At 44.0% G+C, this 26,657-nt stretch overlaps 1 protein-coding gene across 1 annotated transcript in view; it reads right to left on the bottom strand.

Annotated features, from left to right (window-relative positions):
- Nucleotides 1-20,760, bottom strand: part of LOC124606468 (juvenile hormone acid O-methyltransferase-like) — a 69,715-nt gene extending 48,955 nt beyond the window's left edge. Inside the window, exons 1-2 of the mRNA XM_047138450.1 lie at nt 20,369-20,760; nt 2,011-2,143 (exon numbers count right to left, since the gene is read on the bottom strand). Coding sequence (XP_046994406.1) covers nt 2,011-2,143; nt 20,369-20,760 — 525 coding nt within the window. The remainder of the gene's footprint in view (nt 1-2,010; nt 2,144-20,368) is intronic.
- Nucleotides 20,761-26,657: the final 5,897 nt, after the last annotated feature.

The following is a 26,657-nucleotide window of genomic DNA, read 5'->3' as shown; positions in this document are numbered from 1 at the left end:
TCTAGTTTTTATCCGATCATTATTGCCCTAATTAACCAGCTCTTGGTCGTAAATAAAGCCGGAGCAATTGTACTAAGGCAGAACTGGGGAGCAAAGAAATTTGTTGTACAACTTGACTAACAAAAGGGATTGGAAGATAGAAGACATTCTGAGACATCAAGATATCATCGATTTAGAACTGGACAGAAGTGTGGGAGGTGAAAACTGTAGAGGGAGACGGAAAGACGAGTACAGCAAGCAGGTTCAAACACTAGCAGATTGTAGCGGTTAGTTAGAGATGAAGAGGCTCACACAGGATATGTTAGTATGGAGAATGGCACATCACCAATCTTCAGACTGAGGATCACAACAACAAAAAAGTCTGTAGATGGAAGCTCCATTTGTAGTTGGGTTCATCGGTAAGAGTGTTGCCCATGAGAAGCAAGAGTATGAAGAGATTTCTGGAATGCAGCCGGTCGACGTAAACTTCATTCCACGATATTTCAACTGGACACCTGCCAATCATCTTCAGGTGAGCCATCGAAGACTGATGGCTCACCTGCAGATGACTGTCAGGTGTCCAGATGAAATATTGAAGACTAATGGCTCACCTGAAGATGACTGTCAGGTGTCTGGTTGAAATATCGAAGACTGATGGCTCACCTGAAGATGACTATCAGGTGTCCAGATGAAATATTGAAGACTAATGGCTCACCTGAACATGACTGTCAGGTGTCCAGTTGAAATATCGAAGACTGATGGCTCACCTGAAGATGACTGTCAGGTGTCCAGTTGAAATATCGAAGACTGATGGCTCACCTGAAGATGACTGTCAGGTGTCCAGTTGAAATATCGAAGACTGATGGCTCACCTGAAGATGAATGTCAGGTGTCCAGTAAAATGTCGAAGACTGATGGCTCGCCTGAAGATGACTGTCAGGTGTCCAGTTGAAATATCGAAGACTGATGGCTCACCTGAAGATGACTGTCAGGTGTCCAGTTGAAATATCGAAGACTGATGGCTCACCTGCAGATGACTGTCAGGTGTCCAGATGAAATATTGAAGACTAATGGCTCACCTAAAGATGATTGTCAGGTGTCCAGTTGAAATATCGAAGACTGATGGCTCACCTGCAGATGACTGTCAGGTGTCCAGATGAAATATTGAAGACTAATGGCTCACCTGAAGATGACTGTCAGGTGTCCGGTTGAAATATCGAAGACTGATGGCTCACCTGAAGATGACTGTCAGGTGTCCAGTTGAAATGTCGAAGACTGATGGCTCACCTGAAGATGACTGTCAGGTGTCCAGTTGAAATATCGAAGACTGATGGCTCATCTGCAGATGACTGTCAGGTGTCCAGTTGAAATATCGAAGACTGATGGCTCACCTGAAGATGACTGGCAGGTGTCCAGTTAAAATATCGAAGACTGATGGCTCACCTGGAGATGACTGTCAGGTGTCTGGCTGAAATATCGAAGACTGATGGCTCACCTGAAGATGACTGTCAGGTGTCCAGTTGAAATACCGAAGACTAAAGACTCACCTGAAGATGACTATCAGGTGTCCAGCTGAAATATCGAAGACTGATGGCTCACCTGAAGATGACTGGCAGGTGTTCAGTTGAAATACGTAAGACTGATGGCTCACCTGAAGATGACTGGCAGGTGTACTGTTGAAATATTGAACACTGACAGCTCAGCTGAAGATGACTGTCAGGTGTCCAGTTGAAATATCAGAGACTGATGGCTCACCTGAAGATGACTGGCAGGTGTCCAGTTGAAATATCGAAGACTGACGGCTCACCTGAAGATGACTGGCAGGTGTCCACTCGAAAAATCGTGTAGTGAAGTTTACGACGATCGATTGCAATCCTGAAATCTCTTCGATCATTTGATTCGCCGGGAGAATTTTAAATTTCACAGAAGCAACAGTTTTGGTCTGGGACTGTGTGAGGCACACAGTTCCAGTTCAGCAGACGGGTGAGTACCCTAACAGAGAGAGTAATGCTCAGTGTCGTTAACGGCTCACCTGCATGTATTCGGCCCACTGCGGCATTTTGGAGAACTGCTCGTACGCGTCGAAGATCGAGCAACGGCCGACCATGACCAGCACGGCGTCACCTCCAGGGGCAAGCAGGTCGCAAATGTTGGACAGCGCAGTCCTGCGGAGAGATTAGAAACTACATCAGGCGACGAGGGTTGCAGAGCAGAAGCTCCACGTTAGTAGCACGCACTTCTCACTTACCCCCACTACAGAAGGTGTTTTAAAACAGTAGTTCTGCTTAAGAGCCAATATTAATACTGAAGGGCGACACCTCTGGCCGCTTACGATAGGGGTAGGGGTGGTAAAGCGATCACTCAAAGAAAGAAATTCAATTTCCGCCAACCCATGGCTACTGATAGACACTTACCGCTTACACGCTTTGATTCAACATATTATAAAGTATCACATGAAATATTTTTAAGTGAAAAAGAAAACAATATACTGGAACTACATGCATTTTCATGAAGGCTTACGAAGTGACTCATTTTCTGTGCCTAGGCGGGTACTGTGGCCAGCGCCATCACAACAGGATCCCATATTCGGTTTTCTGGCTTCGGGGCACACTTTCTAGTTATCTTCACGCCCTACTGTCTGAAAGAATACCAAGAGCCTGCAGCAGACCGTTTACAATCGGCCGTTTGTAATGGGCCAAATATGACAGAGATGGTAAAAATAATTGAACTTAATTAATTCAAATTTGTCACAAAGGGGACAGAGAGGTGGATGCTAGCTTTGTATATAAAAAGGTTTAGATGTCAGATTTATATGTTGTAAAGCATGTGTTTTTCGGAGGTAAATCTTATTGGGGTAAACACTTTGGCCACTTGTCCCGATCGGACGACATGTCCGCATTACTGAGCCAACTATATTCGTAGGCCAAAGGACATTGTTTGAACATTGCATGGTAAAAAACTAACGGACCACACCTCGTCTGCCTGTCTCACTAATGACGATGGCGACGTACACTCAAACGCCAAAGAAACTGGTATAGACGTGAGTATTCAAATACAGATATATGTAAACAGGCAGAATACGGCTCTGTTGTCGGCAACGCCTACTGTATATAAGACAAAAAGTGAGTGGCGCAGTTGTTTGATCGGTTACTGCTCCTACAATGACAGGTTATCAAGGATTAAATGAGTTTGAACGTGATGTTATAGTCGGCGCACGAGCGATGAGGCCGGCCGAAGTGGCCGTGCGGTTAAAGGCGCTGCAGTCTGGAACTGCAAGGCCGCTACGGTCGCAGGTTCGAATCCTGCCTCGGGCATGGATGTTTGTGATGTCCTTAGGTTAGTTAGGTTTAACTAGTTCTAAGTTCTAGGGGACTAATGACCTCAGCAGTTGAGTCCCATAGTGCTCAGAGCCATTTGAACCATTTGAACCGAGCGATGAGACACAGCATTTCCCAGGTAGCGATGAAGTGGGTATTTTCCCGTACGACCATTTCACGAGTGTAGTGTGAATATCAGGAATCCGGTAAAACATCAAATCTCTGACATCGCTGCTGCCGGAAAAAGATCCTGCAAGAAAGAGACCAACGACGACTGTAGAGAATCGTTCGACGTGACGAAAGTATAACCCTTCCGCAAATTGCTGCAGATTTCAATGTTTGGCCATCAGTAAGTGTCAGCGTGTGAACCATTCAACGAAACACCATCGGCATGGGCATTTGGAGCCGAAGGTCCAGTCGTGTACCCTTGATGACTGCACGACGCAAAGCTTTACGCCTCGTCTGGGCTCGTCAACACTGACATTGGACTGTTGATGACTGGAAACATGTTTGCTGATCGGTCGAGTCTCGTTTCAAATTGTACCGACCGGATGGATGTGTACGTGTACAGAGACGATCTCACGAATCCAAGGACCTTGCATATCAGCAAGGGACTGTTCAAGGTGGTGGAGGCTCTGTAATCTTGTAGGGCGTGTGGAGTTCAAGCGATATGGGACTCGTTATACGTCTAGATACGACTATGACAGGTGGCACGTACGTGAGCATCCTGTCTGATCACCTGCGTCCATTCGTGTCCACTGTGCTTTTCGACGGTCTTGGGCAATTCCAGCAGGACAATGCCACACCCCACACGTACAGAATTGGTACAGAGTGGCTCCAGAAACACTGTTCTCAGTTTAAACACTTCCGCTGACCGCCAAACTCGCCAGGCACGAACATTATTGACATGTGAGGGATGCCTTGCAACATACTGTTCAGAAGGGATCTCCAGTCCCTCGTAGTCTCACGGATTTATGGTCAGCCCTGCAGGATTCGTGGCGTCAGTTCCCTTCAGTACAGACATTAGTCGAGTCCATGCCACGTCGTGTTGCGGCACTTCTGCGTGCTCGCGGTGGCCCTACACGATGTTAGGTAGGTGTACAGTTTCTTTGGCTCTTCAGTGCATATATCAAAATTTTATAAGCACTAATGAGGTTGACCAAGTTGGCATGAAGGGATGGAATTCTCTGCATGACGCTTTCCCTTTTCTTTAGCACCAACGTTAATGCTGTATGATTGGTTCCACATTGAGTAACAGCAAGTGCAAAGCACTAAACTGTAAGAGTACGGTACATAAATTAAACAAATGGCTACTGCTGCTGTAGATCGAAAGAACCAGCTTTGGAGAGTGATGCAAAATCTGGAAACTTCCTCGCGTGCGAGGCAACATAGATGATCACCATATACTACTGTCTCCCGTGAACAGTTCCGTGCTCGCCACCCCAAATCTGAAACTGTGAGACTAGTGTGGCATTGGTTGGCCTCGAACGACGGACTCCGCCGCGACCTCTGCTATTTCCATCCTCTCTCCCATCTCCGAAACGAACTCCCCTCAAAATTATCCCGGAAAAGCTACTCACCCAAAATACGCTCCACGAGTAAGTACCACAGAAAATGCTCACTACCGACTGACGTGCGACAGGCACACTCTTCGCTAATCGGATAAACATATTCCAACACGCAGCCTGCCTCCGTGAGGGGGAGAAAGCATTTCCCTCAAGAGAGAGGCTTGCCGCCTAAAGTTACAGTCGCCCACGGTACGTCTACTGACGTCATCGCCTCATTTCCTATCACGACGCTTTTTTTTTGCGCACAGAGGAAACCGCTTGGCGTGGGAAAAACTAAAGAGCTCTCAAAAACACTCCGAGTGTGCTGGCGGCACTGCGTCTGGCACCCAGAAGTGCGGTGCTATTTCAGACTCTGAGGAGATACATTGTACAAGGCGATCAGGTACACTTGTCTCAAAGAAAGTTGATTATAAGGCCGTCCCGGAAACACGTGGAAATTCTTATGACATTTTTTCTGCTCACAGAAATCAATTTCATGGTCGCCGGCTCGTCGTGCGTCATGGCCTGAAAGACGTAAAAAAACAAAAGGCGTGCGGCAATGGGAAAAATGCGCCATGGTGGGGTACTGTGTTAGCCGCCCCGTGATGCGAAAACAGCGACCGGTTCCCCCCGCACTGCCCCCCCTCCCCCCCTCCTACTCTGCAGCTGTACCAGCGTCTCCTCGTTTCCGCCTGCCCAGAACTGCAGCCTGCTAACACAGGCACTCTCCGAGCAGCGTGTTTGTCCCCGCACGGTGCCAATACAAACAGTTCTCAAAATTGCTCGACAGAGAGAAAGAGCAGTCACTTCTAATGACCCAGGAAAACTAAGCGCTTTACTACCACCTTCGACCACTTTATTAAATATCATACTGTCCTTCTGCCTTCATATTTCGATAATCCTGCATCAGACTCGTATGTACTGATGACTGATTTAATTAAAAATGATAGGACGCAAGCCTCCTTGAGCTGGAGTCTTTCAAGAAGCATAATGTCGTACGGGCGCACTGACCTACGAATCTTTAAACACGGCAAGAAATCAACGTTATTGTCACACTGTACTCCTTCCTCATGCGCGTTTTGGGGCGGGGGGGGGGGGGGGGGTGCATTCCGCCATGACTTTATTTTTATGGATGGCAGTGCGCTACCGGCTCCAACAGAGCACGTCAAGGAGCTCTCGAAAAAGATATTTGGCGAACGAACTGGCCCGCCCGTCCCACCGACTGAAATCCCATCGAGCACGTGTCGAATGAGTTGGAGAGACGGGTTGCAGCACGTCCACAGGCACCAAAGACCACCCAGCAGTTGGGGGAATGGATCGCCCTACCACAGGAACTGCTAACCAACCTCCTGACCAGCATGGGAGCACGCTGCAGTTGCCATCTGTGACGATCACACAGCCTCTTAAAAATTGTGTCCCGCCTTTTGTAAAGTCCAGGGGATCGTAACAAATCGCGGTGACTTCAGTGTGTAACTCCCTCTCGCGTGAAAGGTAAATTGTTATAATTTTACTGAGATGAAATGATTCATGAGAGGAGTCATATTTCGCCCTGAACCCAGTTATTGTATGAAGTTCTGTGTTGAAAATTTCCTTTCAGAGACAAAAAGTAACCTCGGTGAACTGCTATTATTATTATTATTATTATTATTATTATTAATTACTGCTTTCATTTTATTATTATTATTATTATTATTATTATTATTCTTTCTTCTCTCAGACGTTATGTCTGGTTAAAAATGGAAATTGACGCGGACTTTGATCAAGCGTGACTTCCTTTTAACTGTACGGTATATGTTACATTGCATTTAGGAACTTTCGGGTAATTGAACATGTATCAATAATTACGGATTTCTGTAGTTGTATATATAATTTTGGATGTAGCTGTGTTGCATTGATATACTGATGGATATTGTGTGGTAAGACTCCTGTAGTTGATAGTATAATTGGTATAATGACAACTTCATCCTGACGCCACATGTCCTTGACTTCCTCAGCCAGTTTGATGTATTTTTCAATTTTTTCTCCTGTTTTCTTTTGTATATTTGTTGTATTGGGTATGGATATTTCGATTAGTTGTGTTAATTTCTTCTTTTTATTGGTGAGTTTGATGTCAGGTTTGTTATGTGGTGTTGTTTTATCTGTTATAATGGTTCTTTTCCAGTATAATTTGTATTCATCATTCTCCAGTACATTTTGTGGTGCATACTTGTATGTGGGAACGTGTTGTTTTAAAAGTTTATGTTGTAAGGCAAGCTGTTGATGTATTATTTTTGCTACATCGTCATGTCTTCTGGGGTATTCTGTATTTGCTAGTGTTGTACATCCGCTTGTGATGTGATCTACTGTTTCTATTTGTTGTTTGCAAAGTCTGCATTTATCTGTTGTGGTATTGGGATCTTTAATAATATGCTTGCTGTAATATCTGGTGTTTATTGTTTGATCCTGTATTGCAATCATGAATCCTTCCGTCTCACTGTATATATTGCCTTTTCTTAGCCATGTGTTGGATGCGTCTTGATCGATGTGTGGCTGTGTTAGATGATACGGGTGCTTGCCATGTAGTGTTTTCTTTTTCCAATTTACTTTCTTCGTATCTGTTGATGTTATGTGATCTAGAGGGTTGTAGAAATGGTTATGAAATTGCAATGGTGTAGCCGATGTATTTATATGAGTGATTGCTTTGTGTATTTTGCTAGTTTCTGCTCGTTCTAGAAAGAATTTTCTTAAATTGTCTACCTGTCCATAATGTAGGTTTTTTATGTCGTTAAATCCCCTTCCTCCTTCCTTTCTGCTTAATGTGAATCTTTCTGTTGCTGCATGTATGTGATGTATTCTATATTTGTGGCATTGTGATCGTGTAAGTGTATTGAGTGCTTCTAGGTCTGTGTTACTCCATTTCACTATTCCAAATGAGTAGGTCAGTGTTGGTATAGCATAAGTATTTATAGCTTTTGTCTTGTTTCTTGCTGTCAACTCTGTTTTCAGTATTTTTGTTAGTCTTTGTCTATATTTTTCTTTTAGTTCTTCTTTAATATTTGTATTATCTATTCCTATTTTTTGTCTGTATCCTAGACATTTATAGGCATCTGTTTTTTTTCATCGCTTCTATGCAGTCGCTGTGGTTATCCAATATGTAATCTTCTTGTTTAGTGTGTTTGCCCTTGACTATGCTATTTTTCTTACATTTGTCTGTTCCAAAAGCCATATTTATATCATTGCTGAATACTTCTGTTATATTTAGTAATTGGTTGAGTTGTTGATTTGTTGCTGCCAGTAGTTTTAGATCATCCATGTATAGCAAATGTGTGATTTTGTGTTGGTATGTTCCAGTAATATTGTATCCATAATTTGTATTATTTAGCATGTTGGATAGTGGGTTCAGAGCAAGGCAGAACCAGAAAGGACTTAATGAGTTATTATTATTAATGATTAAAGGAATTAGGTCTTTAGTATTCAGTCTCTTTTAGAAAAGAGTTTAGGTCCTTGCAATGAATAAATAACCCAACAGATCTCACTAGACGACGTTCATGTTCAGGGGATTGTCCACAGTAGATTAGAGATCTGGCACTGCACGCCGGCTGTAAGCGGTACTCGATGTCTCTGCCAGTCGTCGAACTGTGTGCTGAATCTATTGGAATCTTTGTCTACGTTAACTACGGTCCAAATTTCCTTTCTATGGAAGCCTGTCCGTCGAAGTGGATTTGTTTAAGAGTCTTTACATGTAGAATTTGCAGGTTAGAGCTTCCACAGTCCAAAGAAATGTTTCGTAGGCATGCACAAATATTTGAAAATGTGAAATCATAAGATGGAGAATAATTTACGCAATACACACCTTGTTTATGCTGCCGACAAATTGTTTTATTGGTTTATTATTCTCGCACAAAATCAGAAAATGCCTTCCAATTAAAGATGGCGGTCTCGCTTCTCTCTTAAGCCGTAATAAATTCGTCCATACTCATTAAGATCAGAAGCTAGGCTATATCTTTTCACAATAGTTAACATCGAAGCAAAGCTCTCCTAGTTCAAGGAATAGAGGGAGCGTCAGCGATAATGCTGCTTGCTCGCAGTCACTTTCGCGCAAGTACGCTTTAAATACTGTCTTGTGCTGATTTGTGGTTTTCACTCTTGCGTCTTACTAATCTCTAGCTGAACATACCGTCATATTTAAATATTGCGAGGGCACAGGGTACTTATATAGGGCAACCACAGACATGCTCCCTCTGTCAATCTACGGAGCATCTACTCGTGGAATGCCTTCGCAGGCGCCCTGTGCAACTGCCGCGGTAACGCACTGAAGGTGACAACCTTGTGCCTCTTCTCAGCGAGAAAGTGGCGGGTGCTGCCCACCGAACCGCTGAGAGAACTGACAAATCGACCCCGGGTCCGTCAGGGGAGGTGAAACCGGCACCTAGTGCATCTGTTGACAGCCCTATTGAGATTGTCCCGGACCAGACGCCCGTAGTGCGCCTGATGTGGCCAGTGATGTTGTCACTGTAGAACAGATGGAGGTAGCTCTTCCTACCCCACCCCCACCGGCAGATGACGCCAAGTCCCCCCGGCGTCGTCATAGGCGCAAGAAGGCGAGCCAAGAACAGCAGGCGGAGGAGGAGGGCGTCATACGTCCCCCTCCTGAGAGCAGCAGTGAGGCTGAATCTCAGGCCTCATCTGTTACACACTCTGTTTCCGCTGACCGCTCGGACGGTATGCGGAAAACTGCTCGCCAATTAGAAGCACTCATTAGTTCATCACGAGATAAGGGAGCAGTCCCCGCAAAACTTAAAAATGAACAGGGTAGCGAACAGCCGCTGCAGCGCACTCGCACCCTCTCACACACCGCTGCGACTAAGCCCTCTGCGCCGCCTGGTTCGGACTATCCCGCCGATGGGGGAAGACTGAACTGGGCTGACGACGAAATGCGAGATTGAGTGGGCTCGTTCCCACATGAGCTGTCTGGTAATTGTGTTTAACATCCGGGGTGAAGTAGCAGGGTTACAGTTTCGATATTTACGCACCTGCTTACATGCGACCATGACCTCATCTGACGTTACTTTCTCTGTGTTGCTTTCTTATGCCTGCAATTGACCGTCAGCTGGGAGCCCTCTCCCTTTTAACAGTAAATATCAACTCCATCTCCAACCCAGTAAAACTACGCTCTCTGAAGGACTTTCTGCGCCTTGGTGCATTTGATGCGGTTTTTCTCCAGGAGGTTTGTGCCCCCTTTCTGTCTGACCTGGTTGGTTATGTGGCACTATATAACATCGACCCTGACGCCAGGCGGGGCACTGCTTTGCTATACAGATCAGAGTTAACTCCATCCGATGTTACAAAACTACCCAATGGTCGCGTTCTTGCATGTATCATTCGAGATGTATTTTTTATTAACATCTATGCTCCTTCAGGAGCTAATCACAGGCATGACAGAACAACACTTTTTACGTCAGATATCACCCCTTTCTTGACAGCTCGTCGTCCCATCGTACTTGGCGGAGATTTCAACTGTGTGGTAGCCGATGCTGATCAGGTCCCAACGCCTATGCGGTGTGAAGCGCTCGCTTCACTCCTTCGGGCGGCTGACCTTAATGATACGTGGCGCCACTTTCATCCCGCCTACACACAATTAACTCACATATATCCCACTGGGGCAAGCCGCATTGACCGTGTTTATGTCTCTGCTGATCTGATTCCTGCCCTCTGTGCCGTCCAAGTCATTCCCGTGGCCTTTAGTGACCACTGTGCATACTCTTGCTCCTTGCATATCACGGGTCCAACCCCGGTTCCTCGGGGCACCTATTGGAAGATGAATACACTTCATCTCCCAACGTCCGAACTTCGCACTCTTGTCACGAAAACATGGCGGGATTGCATCGCTACTGCTTCGAAGTACCCTACCACCGTGGTTTGGTGGCTCCGCTGTGCGAAGCCACGGCTGCGACGTGTTGTCCAGCAACATAGTCGCGAAGTCGCACACTGGAAGCGTAGCACATTAGACTTCTATCAACAATGTCTAGATGACACACTAACCCTTGCTGCTGACAGGTATGATCAGCTACGCATGCGCCTCAACAAAATTAAAGCGACAATCCTTCGCTTCTCTCGGGAGAAGGCCGAGGGGATGGTGGTGAGGTGCCGCTCCGCACCCCTGATTGAGGGCGAGAGGCAATCCATCTATCACCTTGCCTCTGAAAGGAATCATGCAAAGAACACCATTCTACGCCTTAAAACAGGCGATGATACGTGCCTCACAGACCATCGCGAAGTCCTCAAACACCTAACAGACCATTATACGCACCTCTTCCAAGACGTTGCGGTAGACGTCGCCGCCCAACGAGCACTTATCGGTGGGGTCCCAACTTCATTGGATCGTCGAGACCGCGACTGTTTAACCGAGCCACTCACACTCGCTGACCTCACATCTGTCCTCCGTGCCTGTCCGGGACAAAAATCACCTGGCCCCGACGGTCTCCCTTATGAATTCTACCAACAATTTTGGGACCTGATCGGAGACCGCTTCTGCAAAATGTGCGAGGAGATTTTTGCTGGTTGCGAACTACCAGCCGAATTTCTAGCTGGACGTATTGCCCTTATTCCAAAGGTCACAGGTCACTGTCGAGCTAAAGACCTGCGTCCTATCACCGTTCTTAACACTGATTATAAGTTGGTGGTACGAAGCGTGGCCTCTCGTCTTAAACAGGTAATGAATAAGGTACTTTGCCACACTCAATCATGTGGCGTTTCGAATCGAACCATCTTCACCGCCGCTTCTATATACCGTGATGCTGTCATACTCACCGCCGACACTCGAACCCCGGCTGCAATTCTTTCCCTAGATTTCTCTCACCCTTACCTGCCGGCCGTTGTGTCGCGGATGGGTTTTGGGGAGCGCTTCATAGGAATCATCCGGCACTTCTTGGATGGAGCAAATTCCACAATCGTTGTGAACGGCTGCCGATCACGACCTATTCCCATCAGACGATCAGTTCGACAAGGGTGTCCCTTGTCAATGTATTTGTTCGCTTTAGCGCTGGACCCCATGCTGCGTGACATCGGACGGATGGTCGATGGTGTCGCTCTCCCAGGCGTCACCTTCCGCAGTGCGGCATACGCGGATGTTGTCGGTGTGTTCGTCGCAAACGCTAGGGACATCGATTCAGTTCGCCGAGTTCTCACCGTTTATGAACGAGCATCCGGTGCCATGTTAAATTCCAACAAAACGGTGCTGATCCCGCTAGGACCACGATCATTGACCATCGAACGCCCATGGTACCGAGTTGTGGGGGAACAACGTATCTTGGGCCTTGAGGTGACTGCCTGTCCGCAGCGCATGTTAACACTCACGTGGAGGCGGCTTCTCACGCGCATCAGAGGACTTTGCGTGAGTCACGCTGATCGACGACTCGACCTCCATCAACGAATCCAACTGATTAATACTTACATCCTATCACGGGCGTGGTATGTAGCACAACTCCTTACGCTACCGAAACAAACCGGCAGAGCCATCTCACAAACAGTATATTGACTCTTGTGGCGGCATGCACTGTTCAAAGTTGATGCACAGACTTGTACACTGCCAAAGGTCGATGGTGGCCTTGGACTCATTGACTTTCCCCGCAAATGTGCGGCCCTCCTGATTCACCGTATCGCCACTTTGCTTGAAACTGAACCAGGTGGGACAACAGCGGTTCTTTTCGACCGTTATCGCCCACAATCGGCGCGTGCACCAGTATGTTTGACACATATTCCGTTCCGGATGACGACAGTCAAGGACTATTACCTTAAAGTTACGTCATAACAGTGGCCACTGACAAGGCACGCACGTCGAAGCGCCTTTACCAGGCACTTCGAAGCCAGCCCACACCACATAAATTAGAGGACAGACGACCGTCGGTCATCTGGCACCAAGCTTGGGCTAATATCAACAACCCAGCCCTTCCCACGGAACTTTCAGCGCTATGGTATCGTGTCGTAAACAATTTAATACTCACTAATCATCGCCTGGCGGCCATCCGCCTACGGCCCTCGGCTGCTTGCGGCCGATGTGGTAACGTAGACACCAGAGAGCATCGTCTCTTATGCCCTCACGTCACAGAAGTGTGGGACCTTGCACGTGTGCTATTAGCGCTGATCGGTGGGACGACACCAGACAATGTGTCAATCGACTGGTTCCTTACACCTGATATTCAGATCAACCCCCGAACACGACGTAACGGAATGGTGTGGCTCTTGGGCCACACCATTTTCACGATCTATGACCTTTCCCTCACCGATGCTGTCTCTTTCATGGACTACCTGTGGAGCCAGCATCGCCTGGCGGAATCTGACCGGAAATATACCATTACTTTTGCAAGATTTCTGAAAGTTGCAATGGTTCATGGTTATCAAAATATGCCTCCGCTTTTATTTTCGGTTTATGGCAATGAGTCTTGCTACTAACAGCACCATGCTTTACGTGCTGCGTCGACACTAGAGGATGGCGGCAATTTTGGAGAGGAAAGGGTAGGGCTATAGGGAAGGAAGGAGTTTAACTAAAAAAAAAAAAAAAAAAAAAATAAATAAAATATATATATATAAAGAAGTGCTTTTCTATTTGTCTCGCCGCGTGTTTCTTCCCGGTTCCTTATATCCTGTACAATAATTTCTTTCTATGTGTGCTCCAAGTTTCATCGAGCTGTGTTGGTTGCCAGTGACGCGTCATGCGAAGATTATTTTCGTCCTGAAGTTTTGCACAACAGTGTACGAGGGGGGTGAGAGGTGTCGTAATGTTTCTAACCTAACAAATAAAGAATGGCAGAAATTTCATAACACCAGTTTATTTTTCAGTATAAAACCCGCGTACACTAATATACTAGCGGGCTCGCTCACTTAACTTCTGGAAACCATTCAGCTAAAAGGTCTTCGATTTTGAGTCCGAAAATGTGTTCACAGCATCACCACTGTCAAATCGTCGTCCTTTGAGGTCTTTTTCTTTAGGTTTGGGAAAAGAAAAAAGTCTGATGGACCCAAGTCTGGAGAATATGGCGGATGACATAACAATTCGAACCCGCAATCACGCAGCTGCGAGGGTTTGTGCGCCGGTGTGTTGTCCTGATGCAAAAGAACTCCGCGCGCCAATTTTCCGCGACTTTTTTTCTTTATCTCTTCTGTCAAACGGGGCAGGAGGGTACAATAGTATGATGCATTGGTAGTTACGCCCTTTTCCAAGTAATCCACCATAATTACCCCTTCTGCAACCCAGAAGACCGGTACCATCACCTTACCGACTGATTTTTTGCACCCGCAACTTGTTACGGGTAGGGGATGAAGGATGTTTCCATTGTTGTGACTATTGTTTTGTCGCAGGATCAAAGAGGGGAGCCCAAGTTTCGTCCATTGTCACATACCTTGCAAGAAAGCCGTCTTCATCCGCTTCAAATTGGAGGAGTATTTCTTCACAACACAGCACACGCTCCCGTCTCTGATCTGCTTTCGAGTCTTTCGGAACGTACCGAGATGAAACTTTACACATTCCCAAAATACCAACAACAATGTCATGAGCACGCCCATGGGAGATTCCAAATGTGGTTTCAATGTGATGCAACGTTGTTAGACGATCCTGAAAAATCGTATCGTGAATTGCAGTCACTGATACATCAGTGGCAACGGTGACAGGCCTTCCGTTCCTTGGCGCATCTTCCACACTCGTTCTTCCACGTTTGAAGTCGGACACCCAGTTTTTTACTGTTGCATAAGACTTAACACTGTCCTCAAGTGTATTCCGCATGTCCTCCGAAATTTCCTTTCGTGTTATTCCCTTCAAATGAAGATATTCAATTATATCATGGTTCTTGACTCTCTCGATATTCGCCATTTTGCTTACACTACGGTATACAACGCATCCTAGCGGCAAAAACTACGAGGCTGGAGCCGCGAAATTTGACTTGCATACCCACGAAGGGTCACCGTAAAAGTAGGTGGTGCTGTTTATGCTAGACATTACGGTAACTATCTCGGGCAAGAAACTTTCCGACCGCCCCTCGTATAGAGGAATGTAAGTAATTTGGAAAAAGAAATAAAAGTCTATTCTCGCCTCCACAAGCACATTTATAAACTGTATCGGAATAAGAACTAAGGACTCATTAGAGTCCAGCAGCATCTCTCAATAGCTGGCAAAGTTTGTCTATGATGAATGTAGTAAATCGGTATTGAAAACATTCAGGATCTATGTGCATATTCCAGCAACATTCACTTTACTGTGAAAGCCAAAGACGACTCTGCACCGTGTTAGCCTAATGTTCACTTATTTTGTCTAAACCTTGCACTGTTCGCGCAAACCACGTCGTCAGAGTGGTGACTGATGGGATCGACAGTAAATATGAAACGCGTTCATTGTCGTTGCCATCGGCTACCGCATCGAGTGCCGACTTGGTTTTCGCGAGTGTAAGCCTCAGATTCATCGAAGAATCCAACTACCATGTATAAAACTGGTTTAAATTTCCGATTACTTTACTTTATGAGTTAATGTGTTAAAATTTGAAGTTACAGGTGTAAGAGAAAAGAAGCTTCGAAAACGTCTGAAATTATTGTATGTTTAAATTTTGTTGGAAGGCACTAAGTGCTCTCATTACCAAACGCTAAGTCTGTCTAGTCTGGATAAATTGCGCTCCGTTTTAAACGACAGCTAGTTTTTAACGCATCTCTGTATTTATGATGTCACATCTGCTGAAGTGTGTGTCATACAGTGATTCAGTTTTGTAGGCACATTCAGCAACATATGTGGATACCGTATACAAAATCTTCCCCTAATAGAGTTATAAGATAAGAACTAATAAATTAAAACATCATGCCTCATGCACAAATTTTACTTCATGAACATCAAAATGTAGTAAGCGATTAACTTACATACTTTCATCATTTTGTATAGGAGAAAGGCGGGTCAAAGAGGAAAAATTTCGTAAATGTTTGAAGTTATGGTAAATTTATATGAAAATGGATAACAGGGGAAGAAAGGGAAGGGATGGGTGGGTATTCGTGACTTCCCGCTGCAGAGCGCATTGTGATAACTGTCCTACACAATATTTTCAGCATTCGGTATTGCATTACCACAATGCCCTGTCCGGCTGGAAGTCACGAATCCCCATCCATCCCTTCCCTTTCTTTCCCGATTCTGTATTTTCATATAAACTTAACCACAGTTTCAATCATGAAATACTGTTGACCCCGGAAACTATTAACATGGTTCAAATGGTTCATACACATTCATTCCCGAGGCAGGATTCTAACCTGCGACCGTATCGGTCGCGCGGTTCCAGACTGTAGCGCCTAGAACCGCTCGGCCATCCCGGCCGGCAAACTATTAACATCCTGAATCATTAAACAGGTTAGCCACTTAGTAATACAGTGAGGTGATAAATGTCATGGGATAGCTACATGAATGTACACAGATGGCGTTAGCATTGCTTGCACAAGATATACTCTGAAGAGCCAAAGAAACCTGGTATACCCACCTAATATCGTGTAGGGCCCCCGTGAGCACGCAGAAGCGCCGCAACGCGACGTGACAACAACTCGACTAATAAGCAGTGCTGGAGGGAACTGACACCACGAATCCTGCAGGGCTGTCCATAAACCAATAACTGTACGAATGGGTGGAGTTCTTTTCTGAACAGCACGTAGAAAAGCATCCCAGATATGCTCAGCAAAGTTCCTGTCTGGGCGGTTTGGTGGAGAGCGGAAGTGTTTAAACTCAAAACAGTGTTCCTGGAGCCACTCTGTAGCAATTCTAGGCGTGTGTGGTGTCGCATTGTCCTGCTGGAATTGCCCAACTCCGTGGGAATGCGCGATGGACACGAATGGATGCAGGTGATTAGACGGGATGCTTACCTACTTGTCACCTGTCAGAGTCATATCTAGACGTATTAGGGGTCCCATATCACACCAACTGCACACGCCCCACACCATTACATAGCCTCCACTAGCTTGTATAGTCCCCTGCTGGTATGCAGGGTCCATGGATTCATGAGGTTCTCTCCATACTCGAATACGTCCATCCGCTCGACACAATTTTAAACGAGACTCGTCCGATCAGATAACATGTTTCCAGTCATCAACAGTCTGATGTCGGTGTTGACAGGCCCAGGCGAGGCGTAAAGTTTTGTGTCGTGCAGTTTTCAAGGGTACGCGAGTGGGCCTTCGGCTGGGAAAGCCCATATCGATGATGTTTCGTTGAATGGTGTGGTGAGCGTACTGTAAGACCTTCAGTACACACACCATCAGATTATTTGACTTGTCGCTCTAACGAAGTAGGCGAGTGTCAGCAATATGTCTTGTGGTCTTATTGTGACGTGTTTATCTTCTGCCATTAGGTCAGACGATATAAATGGCACTTGCATGCTTAGAGTAGCAGATTGACCGTGACCAACTTTAAACAGAAATTGATTAATTTTCACACACATTTATTAAAATAATAACAAGCATAAAAATTACTTAACTTGGTTCTGGATGCTATTTACAATTTACAATCTGGAGTTCCTTTGGTATTGGTACGTTAATCTTATTCTCACATATATCTTTGATACTTGGCAAAAGTGTCTAAGCATTTATCTTCATGGCTATTTACAGGAATATGGTAATCTTATTAGGTGCAGACTGAAACTTGACTACAGACTGGTACAGACAAATGCAGACTGGTACAGACAAATGCAGACTGACTAATCAGAGGTCTGTATACTCGTTATAATGCCTTGCACGTTCGTGTATCACTGCGTGAGTGTGATCTGTGAGGAGAAAAGGTTCTACGTAAGCAGCAATCTCATTGGCTGCGTTACTTATTAATACGCGGATCGGCAGAAGCAGAATTTGGTCCGTCTCTATGGCAGCGCCATCTCGTAGTGTGGAGATGGACGAACGCTGCGCCTGCGCTGTTGTGCTTAGCGGGGCGCGCTCTAGTAGGAAAGTTGTGTACTCGCTGACTACGCGGAACTATGTACACAACAAATGGTTCACACGCTGATACTTGTTGATGGCCCAGCATTGATAACTGAAGCAATCTGCAGAAGGGTTGCACTTCTGTCATATTGAACGATTCTCTTCAGTCGTCGTTGGTACCGTTCTCGCAGGATCTTTTTCCGGCCCCAGTGATGTAGGAGATTTGATATTTTACCGGATTCCTGACGTTTGCTGTACACTCGTGAAATGGTCGTATCCCCACTCCATCACTTCCTCGGAGATGCTGTGTCCTGTCGCTCGTGCGCCGACTATGACATCACTTTCAAATTCATTTAAATCTTGATAACCTACCATTGTAGTAGCAGCAACCGATCTAACAACTGCACCAAGCACTTGTTGCCTTATATAGCTGCCATTTATACTCAGGTGATTCGTGTGAAAAGGTTTCTCACAAGATTATGGGCGCACGACGGGAATGGTAGTTGGAGCTAGATGCACAGGACATTCCATTCCGGAAATCGTTAGAGAATTCAGTATTCCGAGATCCACAGCTTTAAGTGTGTGCCGAAGATACGAAATTTCAGGCATAATTCTCACCACGGACAACGTAGTGGCCGACGACTTTCAGGTAACGACCGAGAGCCATGGCGTCTACGTATACTTGTCAGTCCTAACAGAGAAACAACACATCGTGAAACAGCTGCAGAAAGCAATGTGGGACGTAAGACAAGCATATCCGTTAGGACAATGTGGTGAAATTTAGCGTTACTGGGCTATGGCAGCAGTGCCTTTGCTGACAGTACGACATTGCCTGCAATACCTCTCCTGGGCCCGTCACCAGATTGGTTGGAGCCTAGACAAGTAGAAAACCGTGGCCTGGTCAGGTGAGTCCCGATTTCAGTTGATCAGAACAGATGGTAGCGTTCGAGCGTGACGCAGATTCCACGAAACCAAGGACTCAAGTTGTAAACAAGGCACTGTGCAAGTTGGTAGTGGCTGCGTGATGGTGTGGGCTATGTTTACATCAAATGGACAGTGTCCTACGGTCCAACTGAACCGATCATTGACTGGAAACGGTTATGTTCGGCAATTCATGTTCCCAAATAAGGATGTCAAGTCACCAGGTCACGAGTGTTTGCGGTTAGTTTGAAGGACATTCTGGACAATTCGAGCGAACGATTTGTCTTCCACAGATCGTCCAACATGAATCGCATTGAAGATTTACGGAACGCAATCGAGAGGTCAGTTTGTGCATAACCTCCTGCACCGGCAACACTTTCGTAATTACGGACAGCTATGGATGCAGCATGACTCAACATTTCTGAAGGATACTTCCAGAGACTTCTACATCTACATCTACATCCATACTCTGCAAGCCACCAGACGGTGTGTGGCGGAGGGTACCTTGAGTACCTCTATCGGTTCTCCCTTCTATTCCAGTCTCGTATTGTTCGTGGAAAGAAGGATTGTCGGTATGCCTCTGTGTGGGCTCTAATCTCTCTGATTTTATCCTCATGGTCTCTTCGCGAGATATACGTAGGAGGGAGCAATATACTGCTTGACTCCTCGGTGAAGGTATGTTCTCGAAACTTCAACAAAAGCCCGTACCGAGCTACTGAGCATCTCTCCTACAGAGTCTTCCACTTGAGTTTACCTATCATCTCCGTAACGCTTTCGCGATTACTAAATGATCCTGTAACGAAGCACGCTGCTCTCCGTTGGATCTTCTCTATCTCTTCTATCAACCCTATCTGGTACGGATCCCACACTGCTGAGCAGTATTCAAGCAGTGGGCGAACAAGCGTACTGTAACCTACTTCCTTTGTTTTCGGATCGCATTGCCTTAGATTCTTCCAATGAATCTCAGTCTGGCATCTGCTTTGCCGACGATCAACTTGATATGATCATTCCATTTTAATTCACTCCTAATGCGTACTCCCAGATAATTTATGGAATTAACTGCTTCCAGTTGCTGACCTGCTATATTGTAGCTAAATGATAAGGAATCTTTCTTTCTATGTATTCGCAGCACATTACACTTGTCTACATTGAGATTCAATTGCCATTCCATGCACCATGCGTCAATTTGCTGCAGATCCTCCTGCATTTCAGTACAATTTTCCATTGTTACAACCTCTCGATATACCAGAGCATCATCCGCAAAAAGCCTCAGTGAACTTCAGATGTCATCCACATGGTCATTTATGTATATCGTGAATAGCAACGGTCCTACGATACTCCCCTGGGGCACACCTGAAGTCACTCTTACTTCGGAAGACTTCTCTCCATTGAGAATGATATGCTGCGTTCTGTTATCTAGGAACTCCTCAATCCAATCACACAACTGGTCTGATAGTCCATATGCTCTTACTTTGTTCATTAAACGACTGTGGGGAACTGTATCGAATGCCTTGCGGAAGTCAAGAAACACAGCAACTACCTGGGAACTCGTGTCTATGGCCCTCTGAGTCTCGTGAACGAATAGCGTGAGCTTTTTAGACGTCATGTCACGTGGAATTGCTGCACTTCGCCAGGGAAAAGGAGGTCCGGCACGATATTAAGAGGTATCCGATGACACCTGTCACCTCAGTGTGTAGATGCGTACCTCTGATCTGGCACCCAGTGCAGGCAGAAGAATGAGAAGACCTTGGAGTAGGGCCCCAGTCGCCACACCTCGGACTCCCGGAGGTACGGCGTGCCGATGTCGAGAAGCTGGAAGTCGACTGTTGACTCGGGGAACTTCGAAGCGGCTTTGCGCAGCATGTCAGGGGAAGAGTCCGCGGCGACGACGCGGACGCCGAAGGGCAGGCGTGGCAGCAGTTCCAGCACCGTGGCGTCTCCAGGGCCGCAGCCCACGTCCAGCACAGGGAGACTGCTGGACTCTGGACGCTCCAGCCGGTGGGACCAGTCCAGGCTGGAGCAGAGCTGGTCCAGCACCTGGGCTGCGAACTGGCGCTGCCCGGCGCTCGCCGACACGTACTGCTCCGCGTCGGTCATGTCAGAGGGTTACCTGGAGAAGGAAGAAACAGACTTGGGTGTTATTCTGGATGAGCGCACAGCACTAGTTCCGCTCATACTGACACGATCGCCAGCTGGCATCTGGAGTGCGCCATGTATGAGAAACAGAATACAGTGGGGTACTGCCGAAGCTCTTAAGACTTGCGAAATATGGTGCCTCAGGTCCTTCACAATATTTTTTTAGGCACTGGATCTGGAGCAATTTTTTTTTTGAGAATTATGAATCCTTTGCACGTCTACACTTTGTAACCTCCCCACAATGATATCTAACGACAATGTTTAAATGAGAATAGACATCGTGCTAAGTGTAACCTCCCCACAGAAATTATTAAATAACAAAGTTAATAAAAAATGGAGCCAAGTGTAACCTTCCCACAATGAAATCTACTGACAATGACAATTAAATGTAAGAATCGCAATCTGACCCAAGTATAAGCTCCCCACAAAATAATGAAAGACAAATTAATGATAATGAAATCTCAGTGACAATGAAAACGCAAATAGACCGAAAAGTCTATCTTTGGCCCTGTGCAAAATTAGAATTGATTTCTTACCTCACTAAAACTGCATCTGCTCTTATTTTTCGCCATAGCTTGGAGGAAATGCATCGCAAATATTCTTTGAATTTAAGTAAGTTTTTTCTTCAAGGAAATGCATGGGAAATATTCTTTCAATTAAATGGTTCTTTTGTTAGAATGCTTTAAAAAATAAATTATTATTGGGGCACTTGTTGAAAATTAATTACAATAAATATACATTACATTATCTGATGTGCGCAATGCTGCTTCATTACCTTATTTAAAAATATACCTCATCCCGAATCTTGACCAGAGACCCATGTCGACGCCCGCCGACTCCTCACACACAACTCCGACTGTCTCGTGCGCGCTACTAGCACGAACGAACCACATGCTCTCGCGACTCGCTACGTACAACAACTAGACTACTACTGCCGACTCCCTACATGCAACTGCATTCTCGCGCGGTCAAGCGCAGACTAGCAACGATAAATAACTCTCTGGTCAGAGATTCTGTCATGCCTCGCCATCGCTGTACTAAATACACACGCGTTTCATAACCCTCCACTGGGGGGGGGGGGGGGGGGGGGCAATAATTTGGCAGCGATGGTGAGTCATTTGGACTTGCCATGAGCAACAAATTTTTTCTTAACTAATTAACTTTTACAATTCATAGAATATTCAGATGTAGAACATAAATTAAATGTGGTGCACATGCACCGAGTACAAAACATCAGACAGTGGCAAAAAATATATACAATGAGTACAGAACGTATCAGCAAATCAGAAAAATGTATATACAGATCATATTGATAAATGACAAAAGTGCACACTTACTGACGTTCAGCACAAAACATATGAACACATGATATAAGTGCACATGCACTGAAAAATTCTTCAACGTTTTCACAACAAATAAATGTAATGGCAAAAAAATCATCAAATCACAAAATGTATATACAATATAAATGACAAGAGTGCACATATACTGTACTTCAGAATATATCAACAAATCGAAAAAAATGTCTTTAGCATTTTCACAACAAATAAACATAATGGCAAAAAAATCATGTTGACAAGTGACATAAGTGCATATGCACTGCAGTTGAGAATATATCAGCAAATCACAAAAGGTATATAAATAGAAATTAAGTTAGCAAAAGAAATGAATTTTACCATGTTACAAGAATTAGGATAGGAAAGGGAAGGATTGCATCATGGTTCTAGCACTTTAGGTTGCACGCAGCTGCACTGAAAGTCCATATCTTTCCACAGAAGTACAACACCAAGTGAGACAATTTGAAGTTCTTTTCCCATAAGTATTTATCAGCGTACCCAAGACGCTGAAATGTCGTAGTAATATTCCATGTAGTACATTAGGTACACCAAACAGTGGGACCATAATAACGTCTCCATCGCTCACGGTGGTGGACAGCATGTCGTGTCAACACCATGCTTTTACGAGGCACACCAACGTAGAATTAGTGCAAAAACCAAATATAGTGCTCCATGATCAAGAGGATATACAGGACAAATGGATATTGCAGTAATTCAGGGAAGTTAGCTCAGAAGGTGAAGGACATTAAGTCACATAGTAGTCTTCATTGAGAATTACAGTAGTAGTTCGCGGCATTCATAGCCCACTTATTGAACATTTCTGTACCATGTATTTAGTATTACAGAATAATGTTCATAAAATTAACTGATTATAGCAATTATTGGCATCATGGGTAATCGTATTACAATAAACAGTGGCAGTCCTTGGTCAGTTACAAAGCATATTCAGTATGACAGAATAATGTTCATAAAATTAACTGATTATAGTGAACATTGGCACTTATTGGCCAATTATAAACCATCAGAAGTCATCATTGAAAAGGAGCTAATGAATGGCATAGTATTAACATAATTCATTTAGTTACACTAATTATTGGCACTCATTGGCCAGTTACAAAACATCAAAAGTCATCATTGAAGTGACATATTATTCAGAGCTGATCAGTATTATTCAGAACTCTCTTAAACCAGTAGCATTATTTGGGACTGGTAATTACTTTGTTTGCTTTTGAGTTATTGCTGCAAATGAAGATGTGTAACGTCTTTCGTCATGAGTCAGCTGTAGCAAGGTTATGAAACAAGTAGAGTACATGTAATCACATTCATAAATGACATAGATTTAATGAACAACTACTTATAGCACATTAATTCTCCTGCAACAATATATAAAAAAATGGATTATTAAGCTGAAAGAAGAAATGCATTTTGCGCTGAAAAGTAGTGAACTTCGAATTAACAGGTAGTGAAATGTGTATAAAAATGTGTTCCATAGCTGTCCTTTCCAAAACCTTCAATCATTATACTATGCAATATAACACCTGCTGTCAAAGCGAACTGCAACAAATACTTAAATAACTACATACCATAAATACATAACTTCAATATTATCCTCATCTGCAAAGAAAACTTCATTATCCATATCATCATAACTCCATTATCATCATCACCTGTAAAGAAAAAGGCCGGCCGCGGTGGTCTAGCGGTTCTGGCGCTGCGGTCCGGAACCGCGGGACTGCTACGGTCGCAGGTTCGAATCCTGCCTCGGGCATGGGTGTGTGTGTGCTGTCCTTAGGTTAGTTAGGTTTAAGTAGTTCTAAGTTCTAGGGGACTTATGACCTCAGATGTTGAGTCCCATAGTGCTCAGAGCCATTTGAACCATTTTTGTAAAGAAAAAACTTCATTGTTCATAGTAGCATATTCTTCATCATTATTCATCAGCATTCATTATCATCTGCAAAAAATCACTTCATTACTCATTATACAACTATTCTTTATCTCTAGCATATTTCATCACTAAAACTAAGATGTGTAGTTCTGTCTGACAGCCTGCATCAATCACCTTGTATTCTGAAAGAAAAAATTAGTTAAGACTGCTATTTTACGATGTATACATTATATTCTTGTTAATGCTTGTTAATTCTGATCCATTTACTCTTCCTCATAAAGTTATTGCATCTTCTTTCGTTTATTCCGTAGGTGAAATTCCCATCTCTGTTTAATTTATTTCCTTTACACGTTATTTCTTTCTGAAAATGATGAACAAAGATTAATATCGTGCATTTACATCATATACTTACTAAATAATGACTGGTTTATAGTGACATAATTAAGCATACAGCATAACATGACAGAAAACGTAATATGTCAAAAGCATAGACAGTGTTCAAAGGCAAAAATGTACAGAGAATATCACAATGCAGCAGCAAAAAATGTAAAACAGTCACGATCTTGAGATGTCATAGGGCAAAAAATGTCAAAGTCAACTGGTGTGTGTTATATCTTAACCATTTCATAGTGCATACAAACAAAACATGAAATAATCGTATATACATAAGAAAGAAAAAAAAAATGTGACGTTCGTTGTGTGCAGCTTGTATGTAGTGTAGTTAATAGAGGCGAGAATTAAAGACTTTAATGGAGAAAAAAGTGTAACACAATTACCATGTCACTAGATAACATTGCATAACTATTCATAAAATACGTAAGTGTCTCTGAAAAAAAAAAGTGTGCACAGTCTGATATGTAACGACAAGAAAAGCGACCTGCTAACCTTACCTTGCCGGGCATTTGCCAAGAAAAAATGCGATAATCATCAGTAATTAGTCATGTAATTATAATTGCATAAGTGCTCATAAAATGTGTAAATTCATCTGGAAAATATGCACAGTCTGATGTGTAACGACAAGAAAAGCGACCTGCTAACCTTACCTTGCCGGGCACTTGCCAAGAAAAATACGATAATTATCAGTAATTAGTCACATAATTATAATTGCATAAGTGGTCATAAAGATTAGTAAATGGCATCGTAGCACGTTACATCATAAAGTGGTTTCATTCAATAAAGGGTTTAACATTGTATACATGGTGGTTCCCCTTACTTTTTCTGGTTCTCAAAGTTTCAACGTGTACAACACTGGGGTGAGGAATACTGCGAATCCGATATGGACCTGCGTACAGAAGTTCAAATTTATTGCACTTACCTTTTATTCTGCTGGATAAATAGTGTGTACGTACTAATATCTTCTGTCCAATGTGAAAGTCACGGCGTGTACAAACCTGTCTTTGCTGTCTTCTCCGGCGCTCTGCGGCACGTTTGATGTTGTTCAGCGCAATGTTAATTATTTCATGGTGTCGTAGTCGACGAGATGTAGGAAATGTTACTAATTCTTTAATTTTGTTAGGTGGTTCAGTATTCTTCAGTATAACAGACGGAGATAGCATAGTCGATTCATTTGGTATGGAATTAATTACATCTTGGAATGAGAATATGTGTGTGTCCCAATCAATATGTCTTTTGTGGCAGTATATTCTACACAGTTTACCAATTTCTTTCACTAATCGTTCACAGGGGTTCGAAGAAGCATGGTACTTGGATATATAGATCGGAGAAATGTTTCTAGCTCGTAACGCGTGTCCATATAGCAGAACGAAATTGTGATCCATTGTCAGAAATTACTTTCATCACATGCCCTACATGAAATAGAAAATGCTTTACAAATGCTTTCGAAACGGTTTTAGCAGTAGCTTTGCGTAACAGAGTGAAAGTAACAAATTTTGAAGTGAGTTCAACAGCGACAAAGATGTAGCAAAAACCTCTATTAGTTCTGGGAATTGGACCAAAAATGTCTACTGCGGCCATATGTCTTAATTTAACAGGTACAATGGGATATAATGGAGGAATATGTGAAGTCGTGTCTGATCTAGCTTTCTGGCAAATTTTACAAGACGCTAAAACTCGTCGTATACGTTTCTCCATGTTGGTAAAATAACAGTTCTGTCTCAGTATAAGAAAACATTTTCTGGCTCCATAATGTGCGTAACTTAAATGAGTATACCATATTAATTTGTTAACCAGTTCGTCAGGAATGCATAGTAACCAATTATTGCTGTCAGGGTGAGAGCGGCGAAACAGAATGTCATTGCGTACAGTGTAATGGTTCCTAATCGTAACATTATTCTTATCTTGCCAAAAGTGTTTAATTTCTTTCCACACGTTGTCTTTATTTTACTCTTTTGCTATGTCCTGTAATGACGACGAAATAAAATTTTCAAATGCAACTTGCTGAATGTACATAACGCTGAAATTTGCTTTGCAGAAGTTGGTTGCGACGTCTTGCTGATTGTTGCTGAGAGAACGAGAAAGTGCGTCTGCTATAACATTTTGTGTGCCGGGAATGTGAACTATTGTAAAATTAAATTCCTGTAAATAAAGTTTCTATCTGCTTAATCTGTTGTGAGTGAATTTAGCCGAAAGTAAAAATTGTATCGCTCTGTGATCTGTGTGAACGGTGGTATGTCTGC

The sequence above is a fragment of the Schistocerca americana genome, chromosome 3 (assembly GCF_021461395.2).
Source record: "Schistocerca americana isolate TAMUIC-IGC-003095 chromosome 3, iqSchAmer2.1, whole genome shotgun sequence".
NCBI classification, from domain to species: Eukaryota; Metazoa; Arthropoda; class Insecta; order Orthoptera; family Acrididae; genus Schistocerca; species Schistocerca americana.
Note: the sequence above shows the minus strand (reverse complement) of the source record. Positions and strands in the feature narration are given on the sequence as shown.